The 14546-nt window shown below is 37.2% G+C and overlaps 1 protein-coding gene across 6 annotated transcripts in view; it reads right to left on the bottom strand.

Annotated features, from left to right (window-relative positions):
• Positions 1-14546, bottom strand: part of CRPPA (CDP-L-ribitol pyrophosphorylase A) — a 134121-nt gene that overhangs the window by 43327 nt on the left and 76248 nt on the right. Inside the window, exon 10 of one of the 6 annotated variants that reach the window (XM_063411268.1) lies at positions 4229-8010. The exons of 3 other annotated variants lie outside the window; for them this stretch is intronic. In XM_063411268.1, coding sequence (XP_063267338.1) covers positions 7864-8010 — 147 coding nt within the window. In that variant the 3' untranslated portion in view covers positions 4229-7863. Of the gene's footprint in view, positions 1-4228; positions 8011-14546 lie in introns of those variants that run through there. 2 more of the 6 variants (XM_063411313.1, XM_063411304.1) reach the window with 2 other exon arrangements.

Genomic DNA, 14546 nt, shown 5'->3' with positions numbered 1-14546 from the left:
AAATGGTTTCAATTTTCACCTTTCCCTATAAAAATGAAATATTTATCTAAATTACTGTTGCCAATATTTAGAAGTGATGGAAGAATCATGGTAATCATGAGACTTGTATAATTTGCTTGCAAAATGTCTGAGATATTTTAAAATATACTGATTTTGAACAATATTTAAAACAAAATGAAGAATAGTTTAGAGGGTTTAACAAAATTGTTGGATTATTTTCTGAATATAACAGTCAAAAATAAAAGCAAACAGAACACTAAGTGGTCTCCACTCTCACAGCAAAAAATTTGACAGCATCTAACCATTACAGATCCTGGACATAATACTGCTGAGGAATTGTAAATTTGTTTTAAAAAGTCAATACTTTTTTTAATAGAAATTGTATAATAACAACAACATTTATGTTTAAGGGAAATGTAGTACCTTAATTTTGTGGGGTTCTGGTCCCAATATCCACAGTTACCAAGGAAATAATACTCATGAAAATGTCAGTTAGTTAAGTGGGAACACTGGATGGCACAGATATGAATCCCAGCACTCGCCGTGTGAGCTCAGTTATGAGAGCCTGCAGAGCTATTATGTCATAGATTTGTTTGGTAAAAAAGGAAAGGAATGCAGCTCTGTTTAAGCCTTATCCAGAATCAAAAAAAACAGTTCTGCTGTTCAAATAATTTAGGTGTTAGTTTCAACTAGAAAGCACAACTTTTACTTTTTCTCTGACTTTGACTCACTTTTATTTTTTCCCTTCCAGCTTCAGTATTTGCTTCCAAGTTCACAGCTGCATTTAGAAGTGCATGTATCTTTTTACATGGGCACTGATTTCACATTGTTCATCTCCTCAGCCTGTATCAATCAGAGAAATGTGTGGTTTGGCTTTTCATGGACATGCTTTAAAAGTCTCCTCCGGACAAAAGAAGTAATCTCTGACTCCATTTCCACTAAATCCTCTCTTGATTCAATATCTCTTTTGTCTTCAACAAACTGTATTCCCTTGTGCCTCAGCTTTTTTACCCTGCGTGTTCTGCTTCCATAAATCTGCTGCCTATTCAGCCAGCAGAATTATGTCTGCAGCAGTTCAGACGTGCCACAGCCTCTTCTCTTGACACTCCCAGTTGTCCTCAGTCACAATGTCCCCTTCACAACAACTACTGAGATTACCTTTCCATTACTACTTGAAGCTTAGCTGGTAAGAACTTCTACAATAACTCTTGCTGCTTATCACCCTTTTATATGTTCAAAATGAGATTCCATTCTTCCAGTCAAACAAATCTAACAACATGTTCCCTTCAAGGTCCATTAGGAAAACACAGGCTGTCTTGTGCTTGAGATTGTCTGTGGACTTGTTCCAGTCCAAAGATGGGACTTACTCCTTTCTAATTTACTGCATTTTGATTATTTCCCACTGGTTTCTGCACACCCATTCCTATAACCAGATCAGACACTAGCAGAAAGGATTTTGTGAATTGCTTAGCCTAATCTTCACCTGAAAAAATATTCTTGTGTTCATGACTCAGTGATTTACTCTTCTTATAACACTGATGGTGCAGCACATATTTTTACAGTTTACAAACTAGACAATATAATAGAAACATATAGTAGAAAAAAAACTTCCTGTCTTCCACTTCCCTGAAATTTTTGACTTTTTTTTTTTTTCAAATATTTGCTCTCTTACCAATATTCTGGGCAATATAAGCAATGAGTTCCAAAATCTACACCTTCAAGACACAGGTCTCTCTTTTATAGAGAGACTCATTAAGTCCAAACTCACCACTGAAATCTTTTATAGTTGTAATGCATATATATGCCAAGAGTATTATTCTTATTAAGAGTAAATTATCTGACTTATTCTTCCTTTTAATTTTTGCAATATATTTTTATGGGATTCTAATACTAGGATGAAAATTTGAAGTGTCAATTTTAATTTTTGTGTATTTCTTTATGACCAATCTCAAAGCTTAAAGAACATACAATATATATATTATTAGGATACATTTAGGGAAGTAATAAATTTAAAAGTATAGTATATGAATCCTTGTTTCTGCAACTACCATCATATTAAGTTAATAAATTACAGAATCATCAAGGTTAGAATAGACTTTCAAGACCAGTGAGTCCAACCATCAACCCAGCAGCACCACAATCACCCCTAAGCCATATCCCCCAAATGCCACATCCAGACACCTCCTGAACACTTCCAGAGACAGGGACTCCACTGTCTCCCTGGGCAACTTATTCCAATGCCTGACCACTCTTTCAGTGAAGCATTTTCCTTTCTAATATCTAAATATGTGGCAACCAAATTCACATTCTGCAGTCAGTAAATACCAGGAGCTCTAAAGCCAAATCAGTCAGTAAAAGCAGTTCTTTATTGTGCTTAATTGATAATATGCTGAGAAAGCTGCCATGGACCCCAGACAATTCTCTGGGTCCTTGTGTTGGCCACTGTGATGTTGTATTCCGCTCTTACTTTGGTATGTGCTTAAAGGAACCAATACTTTATTTACACAATAGATAATACATAAACTGCAATAAGTTATGACAAGCATTGTATTTCAAGACAATTATAACTTGCCTCTAGTAGATTTATAAGGCATGGGAGTAAATACCTATTGAGTTTTACCACCCAAGAAGTACTGTTTTGGACTGAAATGCCTGGATTATATTACTGATATAAAATGGAAAATAAACTTCAAAATAAGGAAAACAAGCAATTGACTGATCTGTGAATGATGTCATTGCACAGCAGCTCCAGGACATTAATTTTATCAAGAAGACTGAAGCTATTTATAACAGCAATTGCTATCAGTTACTTTTCAATTTCTTAAAGTGTTAAGCAAAGAGAAATACAGTTCAGATGAAAAGAACTAGAAAAGTCTCATAAGCAGCATTCCAAAGAAGAACTATTGCACAATTGTAAGATTCTGCCTGCACCCACTGTTTACAGTTCATGCACTTATATGATCTGATTTGATAACTTAGAATCTGAAAATAAGATTTTTTAAAGTTGGGATATACAGAATAGTGCTCATTCATGACCAAACAGTTAAAATTCAAGAAGCTTAGTTGCATGCATTCATTAAAAAAGACAGTCCATTAATCCTTGTGTTTAAGTCAGGTAATTCAAACTGCTGTGTCACTTGTAATTGTACTTAAGGTTTGTAACTTGTGGAATTTTCTAAAGTTTATTTTGGAATCAGTTCCCTCTCTTGAAAGAACTGCAAAAACATAAAAAGCACCACAAATCACCAGAACAGGTTAGCTACTGCCCAGGTTGCCAGTCCTACCTTAGGCAGAGAGACACATTTGAGATTCAACATCAACAGATCATCAAGACGTGGTTTCATTTATTTCACTGGATGAAGCCAAGTCCCAGCAGAGGCTGTTGGCAATAACAAACTCACTCGGCCATACAGTGGGTGGATATTTACTTTCTGATACCACACATAACAAACACCACATACTTCAGGTGCAGTAACTGAGGATGGCCTCTGGACAGTGCATTGCTAGGTTCTGGTGGCATCCCAACAACAGGAGCTTTCTTGGAAAGCTGTGACTATGTCTGATATTAATTGGTTACAAATATATCCACAGTATACTTAATCTAGGATTTTAAATCCTATTGGTTTTAACACAAAGCATTATTGGCAAGTATCTGTAGCTCAGATATAGTTTAAATTAGTCTTCATAAAACATGTAAAATGCATATCTTTTTTCTACAATAAAAAGTTTCAACTACATCTTCAAATGCCAGCCATCAGAAGGAGAAATCAGCATGAACAATGTGTTCACCCAAAGTACATTTTGTCCTCCACTTCCACTACCTGTCTGTTGTCTTCTCTCTTTGGCAAATTCTACTTTTCACCTGTGGCTTCAGACATCACATGAAACGTAAAGAATGAAAACCAGAAGGTGGAACACTATTGTGAAGCTTAAATGAGCAAACTATAGAATTTGATTACATAAATAAAAGTAAAAGTAGGAATCAGATTCCAAAGGCAACATGAAAAAAAGTGAGAAATCTGGCTTGTATATGGGTCAGAGGTACTCTTTCAGGTTTTATTTAATGTGAAAGGATCTGAAAGTAACTGTGAACTACAGACTTCTAGGGTACATCTATTAACAGCAACTGAATGACAGCAGAACTTATCAACATGGATAATATAACATGTTATAGGTTAACAGATGAATTACAGTAAGAATAAAGTCAGCTTTGGAATACAGATCACCTTTATTTCATAGGGATTCTTTTCTTGATTTTTATTCCATGTCCAAAATCAGAATAGTTTGCAATAGTATTTAGGAGAGAGGGCCAACAACTAGACAGTTAAAGGATTAACACTGAGTTGGTACAACTCATAAATAATCTTCTAACTGTATGTAATAATTCCATCTAACAAATATGGAAAATGCTTTAAAATCAAATGTTTTAAAAATATCCCTCTGTATAACATAAACAGTTCTGGGTGCTTATAGGGATGAAAGAGAGATGTAGTTACAAAAGCTTTCTTTAAAATCAGAAGACCAGATTGGCCACAATCCACAAGAAGTCAGTATTACAAAAGCAGGCAGTGAGAGAAGAGCTCTGAACATAATAAAATTCACTGCTACATCAGATGACAGAATCCAAAAATATATCAGAGTTAGACACAGATTCATAGAAAAATTTCATGATTTTCAGTTGATCTTGGGCAGGAAAAGGGTGTGTGAGTTCAGAAGTATAACTTGCAAAATCCAAAGACACCTGCAAGTCAAGCAGTTGATGTGTTTGACATTATGCTCCTGATATACTCTGCTTTTAGAAGAGCCAAAAGGCTAAAACACAGAATTGCTAAAACTAAAATCTACTAAAACTCTCTGTATTAAGTAGTCTGACTTACACTACTCTAACATTACCTGTAATAAAGTAGATGGCTAAATCAGGAAGCTCATCCCCTTTAAAGATATAAATGAACCTCTCCTTTCCTACACACTGATTCAGATCAGGAGCCTAACACCTCCCATGTATTTAGATATCATAGTTGGATGTATTAATCAAATAATCCACAATATGAAAAGGAATTATTTTCTCTTTTTAAGATTCCATAGAGAATTTTGCATTTGTTAGAAAATCTCATCTAGCAGAAAAAAATTCTTGTGTGGAAGAGGAGCATTTAAAGAAAATCTATTCTAAAAGCAAATATAACCTGATACATATATATATATAAGCAGCAAAACACCAAACTAAGTCCGACAGATTCTTACTTTTCATAAACGCTGAACTTTGTTTGTTGTGTTAACTTATGAAATTATTCATTGAATAGTCACTCAAAAGAAAAGCTATATATTGTAAAAAGTGTTGTTTCATCAATGAAATATATATAATTTGGTGCCTGCATTAGCTGTCACTCCTGAACTGAAAATTACAATAGACCTTGATAGACTTAAATTCCTATAAATGACTTAGCTTTCCTGATCCCATCCTTACACATCCAAACTGCATCCCTGTACACTGCTAAGGTTACTTGTCCTTGCTTCCACTGGATATGCATTTCTTTCCTACTCCTCAGTTTAAAATACTTGCTCAGATCTCAAGACATCCCTTCCACCCTGAAAAACATTGCTGTAACAGGCATCAACCTGTAGGTATAGCTGTCAACATTTACCAGCATATGAAACAAAACTGTGGGCAAAACACCAATACAAAAGTACAATGTACTTTTTTATCATGTTATAAGCAGCATTGTTCTCAGCTACATAAAACATCTCAGTGCACCAGTGAAATCACTGCACACACATATCCTCACCGCTCTCTTAACATACCTCTTAGAATTGCCTACTTCACTTACAATTTTTAGAATGCTATTTTGCATAGAGGTCTTTACTCTTATATGTCATATCAAACACAGTCCTGCTTGCTTAAGCTGGAGCATGGGTTTCAGCAAAACATTCTGTCAACAGCAACAAAGTTTAAATGGCGTTTATGAAGAAGGTGTTTAACAAACACCTGACAGAATACATTTTCTGCTTGTTACTAGGTTATTATTGATGCTGCCCTGTGTCAGGAAGAGTGTGGCCAGCAGGACCAGTTCATCTGCCTGTACTGGTGAGGCACTGGTGAGGCCACACACATCAAATCCGGTGTTCAGTTCTAGCCCCTCACTACAAGAATGACATTGAGGTGCTGAAGCATGTCCGGAGAAGGGAGCTGGTGAAGGGCCTGGGGCACAAGTCCTGTGAGGAGCAGCTGAGGCAGATTGGGATGTTCAGCCTGGAGGAAAGGAGGCTCAGGTGGGGCCATACCACTCTCTACAACTGCCTGAAAGGAGGCTGTAGCCAGGTGGAGGTCAGCCTCTTCTCTCAGGCAACAAGTGACAGGATAAAAAGAAATGACCTCAAGCTGTGCCAAGGGAGGTTCAGATTGTACATCAGGAAGAATTTCTTCACAGGAAGGGTTGTCGGGCACTGGAAAAGGTTGCCCATGGAGATGGTGGAGTCACCATCCCTAAAGGTCTTCAAGAAACTGCTGGTTGTGGCATCAAGTGTCATGGTCTTGTTGACAAGATGGTGTTGGATCACAGGTTGGATTCAATGATCTTGGAGATCTCCAATTTGAATGATTCTGTAACTATTCACACACAAGCCTTACAATTGTTCATCAAACCAGCAAGTCACCAGCTGCCTTGTATATGTTGTGAGTTAGACATTTACACTTAAAAGAAAAACACATTCTGAACTCTGAGCATTAGAGTCAACAAGCAGACTGTGTAAAACTGTCCAAAGTTGCTATGTTAACACCAGCTGGCGTTAAATGTCCCTGCACACTGTGACAAAATGCTTTTTTGGTAACTGCATTCCACCACTTCAAATTTTAAAACATTCTCTAGTTAATGACCAAAATACTACTGAGCAATAACAATGCTTACTGTTTTCACACTTTTTTCATCTTCTGTCTATCAGAATAAATTGCCATGAATAAAGCAGATGATGAAGTCTGTTCCTACCAAGACAAGATCCTTATGTACCTAATTTTTTTGTAAATTACAAATTGAACTTCATGAAGCATTTCCCATCGCAGCTTGCTTTGCACTCAATTTTAGGCACAGAGTACCTTCACTATCTGCACCGTCTTCCTCTTAACTACAGTACCAAGCACAGTCCTGAATATCCACCACCCAAAGTAACTAGAGTGTGTGTAGGCTGCTCATCTCACCATAAAACCAGAAGAACAGCACTGAAATAGAACCATGAGCTCCACTTTGGATCATGCTGCTCTTGGGTGGACTGCAGAGTGATTCATATTACCATGCATACCCCATGGAGAATGCTTAGTGAACTTTGGGATATGTCAGGAAGAATTTCTAATTATCAATATTTGAGAAATAACGTCTGGAAGTCTTTTATATCACCCACCACGTTTTAAAAAAAAAAAAAAAAAAAAAAAAAAAAAAAAAAAAAGCTATTGTCTGACTTGATTCATGCTTATAATTTTTCTAGTAACTGTCAACTTTCTGCTGCCAATTATTTAAATATCAAAATAACATATTTGCCTGAGGTAATAGAAAGCAATAAAAATAAGAGTTGGCAGTTATTACTTACATTATAAAAATCTTGATTCAAAGCGTTCATCCAATTAGTAAAAGAATAAATTGCATAGTGTACCTTTTAGCTAAAGTGTTTAATGCTGTTTTCATTTAGATTGTATTTGTGTTCAAGTCCAATAAAAGTGAGTGAGAGTGACAGGGATCCATTTTGCAGATCCTGCCATCTGGCACAGGATCTTTTGGAAGAGTCACAGAACATCTGTTTAAGCACCAGATGCTCTTGAAGCAGGCAGACGACTTGTGTGAGGGGCATGGAGGGTAAAAGGTCAGTCAGATGGGCGTCTCACTGGCTGAAAGATGTCTCCTCCCAAGCACAGCCTCTACACCAGCTGCATCCAGGGTTTTGGGGTTTGGCTTGAGCCAAACACCCATTCCAGACCACTTCTGCTCCATACCAGTAGCCAAAAACATAGGAGATGAGTGGAAACTTCTGGGAAAATAAGGGAAATAAAGACAATTTAGAGTAAATAAGAAAAGTAATTCTGTTGCTGAAGCGAGTAAGGGACAGGGACTTATTTGATCATAAAAAGGATGATGCTGCTGCTGCAGGTGAAGGGAAAAGAGAATTTCCTGTACCGAAAAGATGAAAGGAGAAGGGAAGATTGCCTGGCACGACAGAAAGGCAAGGAGCTGTTGTAGGAAGAGGAGAATTGCTGCTGCAATTGTGCAGGAGGGACAGGAAACTGAAGCCCAGGTCAATATTTCAATCCAAAGAACCCAGGAAAATAGTATACCCTGGGGTTTCCTTAATTCAGCTGTCATCACCAAGTAGAGCAGCACAGTAAGGGAAGACCAATGCAATGGTGCTGCTGAGGAACTTATATTTACACAATACACATTTTGCAGATTTTTACTTCAGTCTAGTTCAAATCTGAGGCACAGATCAAGTGTTTTCTCTCCAGCAATTCTAAGGATAGCTATCCCACAAATCTTTGGTTTCCAAAGAGCAGATATATCAGGTGGGTGCTTGGTGAAGCACTTCATCATGCTTCATCATCCTTTTGTGTGTCAGACATAGTAACACCAGGTGGCAGAAGCAGTGACATCTCCTTTACAAGCCTCCTATATGGAGTCAGCCTTTTCTGTTTGTCTTTGCTTCTGCTTTTAGTCTCCCTGTCTTTCCTTACACTTAAGTGTCACTATAAAGTCATCAGGAGGCCCCTCCCTCCCTCTCCTACTCTTCCATCCATATAGATACTCCGTGAGAATACCACGGACGAACTGACTTCATGGAGCCACTCGAGTGTGAGGAGAGAATGCTTTCTAGGAGTGTCTAGCACCACTGCTGCTTTGACTCTGGTCTGGTACCAGCCAGAGGCATCAGAATCTCTGGATGAGACTGCATCATCCTGGGACATGGGATAAAGCATACAGCATAATCAGAATTACAGGATACAGAGGCTTAGAGTCAGAGCCTTCTGCTATGAGTTGGCATTGTGATTTCACCATGCTCATAATAAATTTCAGGTGCCTATATTTTTTTTCAGTCACAGTAGGCAAAGATATAATCAAGACTGCTGGGGACATTTTTCAGACTGTATTTTTTGGAAGTGTATACATAACTCTGTATGGAGACCATCTTTCCTCACATGAAGCAGTATGACATGATCAAGTCTTGAACCTAGAGATGTTCACATTAATCATGAAAACTCCAGTGGAACACGTACTGGAGGGACAGTGACCACTGATAGTGATGCCAATGGCAGAGACGATGAGATTTTATTAGTCTGTGGTATGAGCAGAATAATTCAGTAGTATATTCCACATGGAGCAATACAATATAGTATGATTCCACAGAGGTTCCCTTTATTATACTAGTGTTACAACTTAACAAAAAACAAACAAGAAAATGAGGCAAAACACCATTAACATACTTAACATTTGTCAGCTATGCTAAGGTTCTACAACACTAATACTAGAGAAGTACTTTGGGAAGATCCACCTGGGGCTCTTCCTTCTATATTGCTCAAGTATTGACACAGCCTGAAAACATTTCTAATTTGACAGCCTAAAGCAGCAATGAATGACTAAAAAGCTTCTCCAAAGCCTGTTCTGGTGAATTCTAGTATAAAACTAGAATTCTACAGTTAAAATGTCCAGAAATATCTACAAGTCTTATGGGAGATGTTTCTTATTCTTGCAAGTCTTAGCAAATCTGTGTTTTTATTTTCGGGATTAAATTTTACTTTGCAATTCCAAAGGAATAAATGGCCCTGCCACTGCTTTATGTCACTTTTATAATCTTACTTTAAAATGCTATCATCATTAATAATAAACTTTCCATTGTCTTTCAAACTGAAAGTTTTACTTCACTAATGTTAATTTTTATAGCATTATCAACCAGTCTGCAAGAACAGAGGGGTTTTGGTTTGTTCTTTTTTCCAATAGGTTATAGCAGCATCACTGCAGAACTAAGTAAATTGACACTGAAATTATTTTTCCCTCAGCATCTCAGATGATAATTGGGTCTCTACTGAACGTCTTAATCAGTCATTGAGGAAAGCTTTTTAATATGCATATGCAGGGAAATACATTGAGTAGTCTGGCACACTTATTTTCATATTTGAGTAGCTGTTATGAGTTCCATTTCTGTAAATAGAAGCATAAAACTGGAAGAAATCTCCAGAAATCTTTCTGTGCAAACTCTTGCTCTTGAGCTATCCACAATCAAGTACCATTACTATGCCAGCATGGACCCTAACACAAACTAAATCCTGCATCTCACAACCAGGCACGCAGACAAACCGTCCATTCTCTCAGGACTCACAGGTTCCAGACTTCTACCCAGCCTACTTTCAATTCAGCTTCCTTGAATATAATTAGCCAAACCCCACATTGTTTATAAACATGAACAAATACTAGAATGAGGTATCAAAATAAATTCTGAAATACTGCATAATTAACTTGCATGCCACAAAGAGAATATATTTTAAAACAAGTGTTTTTCTTAAACACCGTAATTGTGAAATATCAAAGCAATGGAATAATTCAAAATCTTAAAAGGTAAAAAATTAGGCAAAACAAAAATGAAACCAAACCCCCACTATACAGCCTAAAAGCTCAGAATAAGGTAGAATCTTTCCTCTATTCCAAGCTTATGATGGAGGATTCCTCACCATTTTTTCTTTTTCTCAAATCTGATCCTGTATGTTCATTCCTCCCAGATCTTCTTACAAAAGATGACAGAGAGACTAAGATCTGTATCTGCAGATCTGGCCAGACACAGCATTCCCTAGAATGTGTTCCCCCACACAGAGCATAGCATCAGTGGTCGTGTCATCAATCACAGATGCAGAGAAATGAATATAAATGTACTTATTTCTAAACCTGATAGCTTGTTGATACTTGAAAAGAGATAAATCACTCTACAAGTATCTCATAAATAATGTTCACTTACAATGAAAGCATTAATAATTGCAATAGTATGTACGAAGATCTACGCAGAAGGCTATTCACCTATCACAGGGTGTGGAAAGAAAAAATAGCATGAACAGTTCAAAAACTCTGAGACACAATAGACTTAAAAGACATAAAATGCTGTGGGGAGGAAAATGTGGACTCACACAAAAACTTGTGAAGTAAAGCTGTGAATCCATACGCATTCCACTCCTCCGCAGATACTGGCCTGGGGCTACTCTATGTCTGAAAGAGGGTGCCTGTGTGGAGATTTACGAATTAACTCCACTTAATTTTCAAAAACTGCGATTCATCATCACATGGTGTTTTCAGCAAGGGCAGTAGAGCTAAAATGCTTCAGCTGAAGCCACTAAGTATTTGCTAACTTGATACTGATGTCAGTTCCAGGGTGGAGAAAAGTACAGAAATTAAGGATCATGGTAGGCCAATTTCACAGGAATTTTGCAGAGAACACTATTTTCTGACTTTTGCCACCCCTTTCTGCTACTTGAATTTTTAATACAGCTCACTCTTCCTCTTTGCTTGCACTAAAACCATTACATCCCAGTTTCCTCTCAGCTGAAAGATGCTGATAATCTTTAATAAGTGGGATAGATGCAATAACAAGAACATGATCTGCATCACTGGTACTTTTATTTATATCTGACTGATCAAGCAAAAAAAAACCAGTTTTGTAGTTGCTCCCGCTTTAGCCTTCCCTAGCCATGATGAACAGATACTGTTCATGAATAGAATAGCATGCCATGTTTCAATACAGGGTGCATTTGTAACTCCCGGTAGGCCTTGAGTGTTCCTGCATGGATAAGCACGTTTAGGAATGACTTGGTTTAAAACAAATATTAGAAACTTGAGTAAGAAATATATAATCATCATCTAGATAAAGATGCCTAAAATCCTACTGCCTCTGACTATAATTATAGTAATAAAAGTATTGCTGACTGATGAAAAAATGTACTATTTATGCTGCAGGGATTGCAAATCAACACTGTTTTTATACTCAGTCAGTTAAAAAACCAGTCTGCATTATAAAACTTCATTGGTATATAAAATAATTACTCATTGGTATATAAAATAACTCACTTCTGGACTGCAGTGATTAATCCCTCTGGCTTTCTCCTCCTGTATTATCTTTTTGCTATGATCTATATTATTGTCATGATAATAAACTTATCAATTCAAGACAATACTGGTCTTTACTGGATAAAACATGTTTATGTAAAATGCATGCTCATTGTCCTAAATCACATCTTTGAGATATCTTTCATATGTAGTAAAATATTGTCTCAGTAGATTACAGCAAATATTTCCAAACATGCCTACAAAGCACAACCCTCAGAAACCTCTTATCTTATTTTAATATCATATCTTTAATCTTATTTTGCTCACTATATCCCTGGAGTGAATATTAATAAGACCTATTTTACAGTTGCCAAGTGGGGATACATCATCTGAACTGCAAATATAAATTTAAATGCTTTAGATCTTCTAGAAGGATTAAAAATGTGAGTGATATTTTAATCTATATTTATGAAGTAGTATTGATAGAGTTTCCAAATTCTGTCAGTAGGAGTAGGAGAGATGATGCCGTTATTGCAATGCTTTTCCTGTTCTCAGTGGAAGAGTTGTAGACTGTAGTCTACATTCAATTGAGCCAGATTATAAATAATTTTACATTAGAAGCCTTTTTGAGAAAATAGAGAGGAAATAAACTGTTCACTGTATCAGTTTTCAATTTAAAATACAAAGGTTAATTTGTGTCAGAACTCAAATAATTAAGGAGTTTCTGTGCAGACTATTTCAGGATATTTTTGCATAAAGCATTTTAATAGCATATGATTATTCACTTTTTGCCCCTCAAGACCCATTTGGCACAGCACTAACAAGTGTGGCAAACTACCAAGACTGGTAAAATGATCATGGACTCCACTGTCTACTCCACCCATGCCATAAAAAGCCAAGTTCATTGCTGTTGCCCTGCTCACAGTCTTTTTTACCCTCCTGTCTTGCCTTTTTTCTCCTCCTCCCACTAAAATGTCTCTTTACCCCTCATTCTCTCTTCTTGACACCAGGTGCCCAAGCTGAGGGTGGTTATGAACACATGAAAACCCCATTGCAACTAAAACACATTGCACAACACCACCAAATAGGAGCAATGAGCTGCAGTGTGTTCCCTGGGGTAAAAATGGGGAAAAAGTGCAAAAGCCTGTGTGGGGTCTGTTCAAAGTCTTTGTGGAAAGGGCAGCCATAAAGAGAGCTGAAACCCATGGACAATAATCCATGATGAATACAGAGGAATGTCTGCAAATTTCACGGCCGTAGCTTTCACTAGCTAAACAGTGTACATACAAGAGAGAACATTTATGGAGCTGAATCACTTGGCTAAATCTGGATTAATCATCAAATCATATAATATCCTCTTTTGGAAGAGACCCACAAGGGTCACTGAGTCCAATTCACAGGACAACCCCCAAAATTACATCACGTGCCTGAAAGCATTGTCTCACAAGAGTAAAAGATATTCCTAATGATATGTTTGCTCTCCCTACCGGGATGCAGCTTACTTTCCTCAGAAAAGAAAAGTGGGAAAGAAGAACTTAAAATTCAATTTAATTCATTTACAGTAGCTTCCAATCCCACCTTGGCTCATTGCTCAGACTGGACAGTCTCCACTAGCAGTCACTCTATCAAGGATCCCTGTGAAGGGACAGAAGCTAGGACACTGTAGTTGCTGCATAGAAGGAAGAGTTCATCAGATACAAAAGAAAGAATGCCTAATGCATATACAGCCAAGATATTGCTCACTTTTTGCAAAGCACAATGTTAGTACAGGCTACAAGTATTTTTAAGTAAGGGAACAAATCACATAGCTCAAAACACACTGCATAGAGTAAATTCACTTTCATCTGCTAAGAAAACTGTACAAATAAGAACATTCCTTTCTTAATTCCTAATTGGAGAACCACCTCTATGCATAGCCAAGAGAGTTTTTACTAATATTACCAAAAAAAGCATCCTATTTTTAAGTGGAAAGCTTTTGTTCAGTTTTTTCAGTTCATCTTGTACTTACCTTGATTACCAAATAAAGTCAAATCCTACAGACAACATGAATTTAGGGTAAGCACAATTTGAAAAGATATCAAGTTACAGTGCTTACTAAAGCTTGTAGAAATAACAATCATGCTGCTACCAATGATAAAATCACTGGAACAAAAAGAGCCATTGGACCAGTACCACTGAAGTGTACTAGCTTAGCCCAATAACAAGGCACACAGTCACAGGATCACAGCATGGCTTGGGTGGGAGGCACCCCTAGAAGTCCTCCAATCCAACCCCCTGCAATGAGTCAGGATGTCTGCAACTAGATCAGATTGCTCAGAGCCCTGTCCAACCTGACTGAATGATTCTGGGCTCTGGGTAACCTGTGCCAGTGTTTCACCACCCCCAGCGTAAAACACTTTTTTATTTAATCTAAAAAACTCTCTTTCAGTTAAAAACCATTAAAGTTTCTAGTGCTTCTCTGCAATAACATCACTTTCGCCTGCACACTCA

This window comes from Prinia subflava, chromosome 1 (assembly GCF_021018805.1).
Source record: "Prinia subflava isolate CZ2003 ecotype Zambia chromosome 1, Cam_Psub_1.2, whole genome shotgun sequence".
Classification (NCBI taxonomy): Eukaryota; Metazoa; Chordata; class Aves; order Passeriformes; family Cisticolidae; genus Prinia; species Prinia subflava.
Note: the sequence above shows the minus strand (reverse complement) of the source record. Positions and strands in the feature narration are given on the sequence as shown.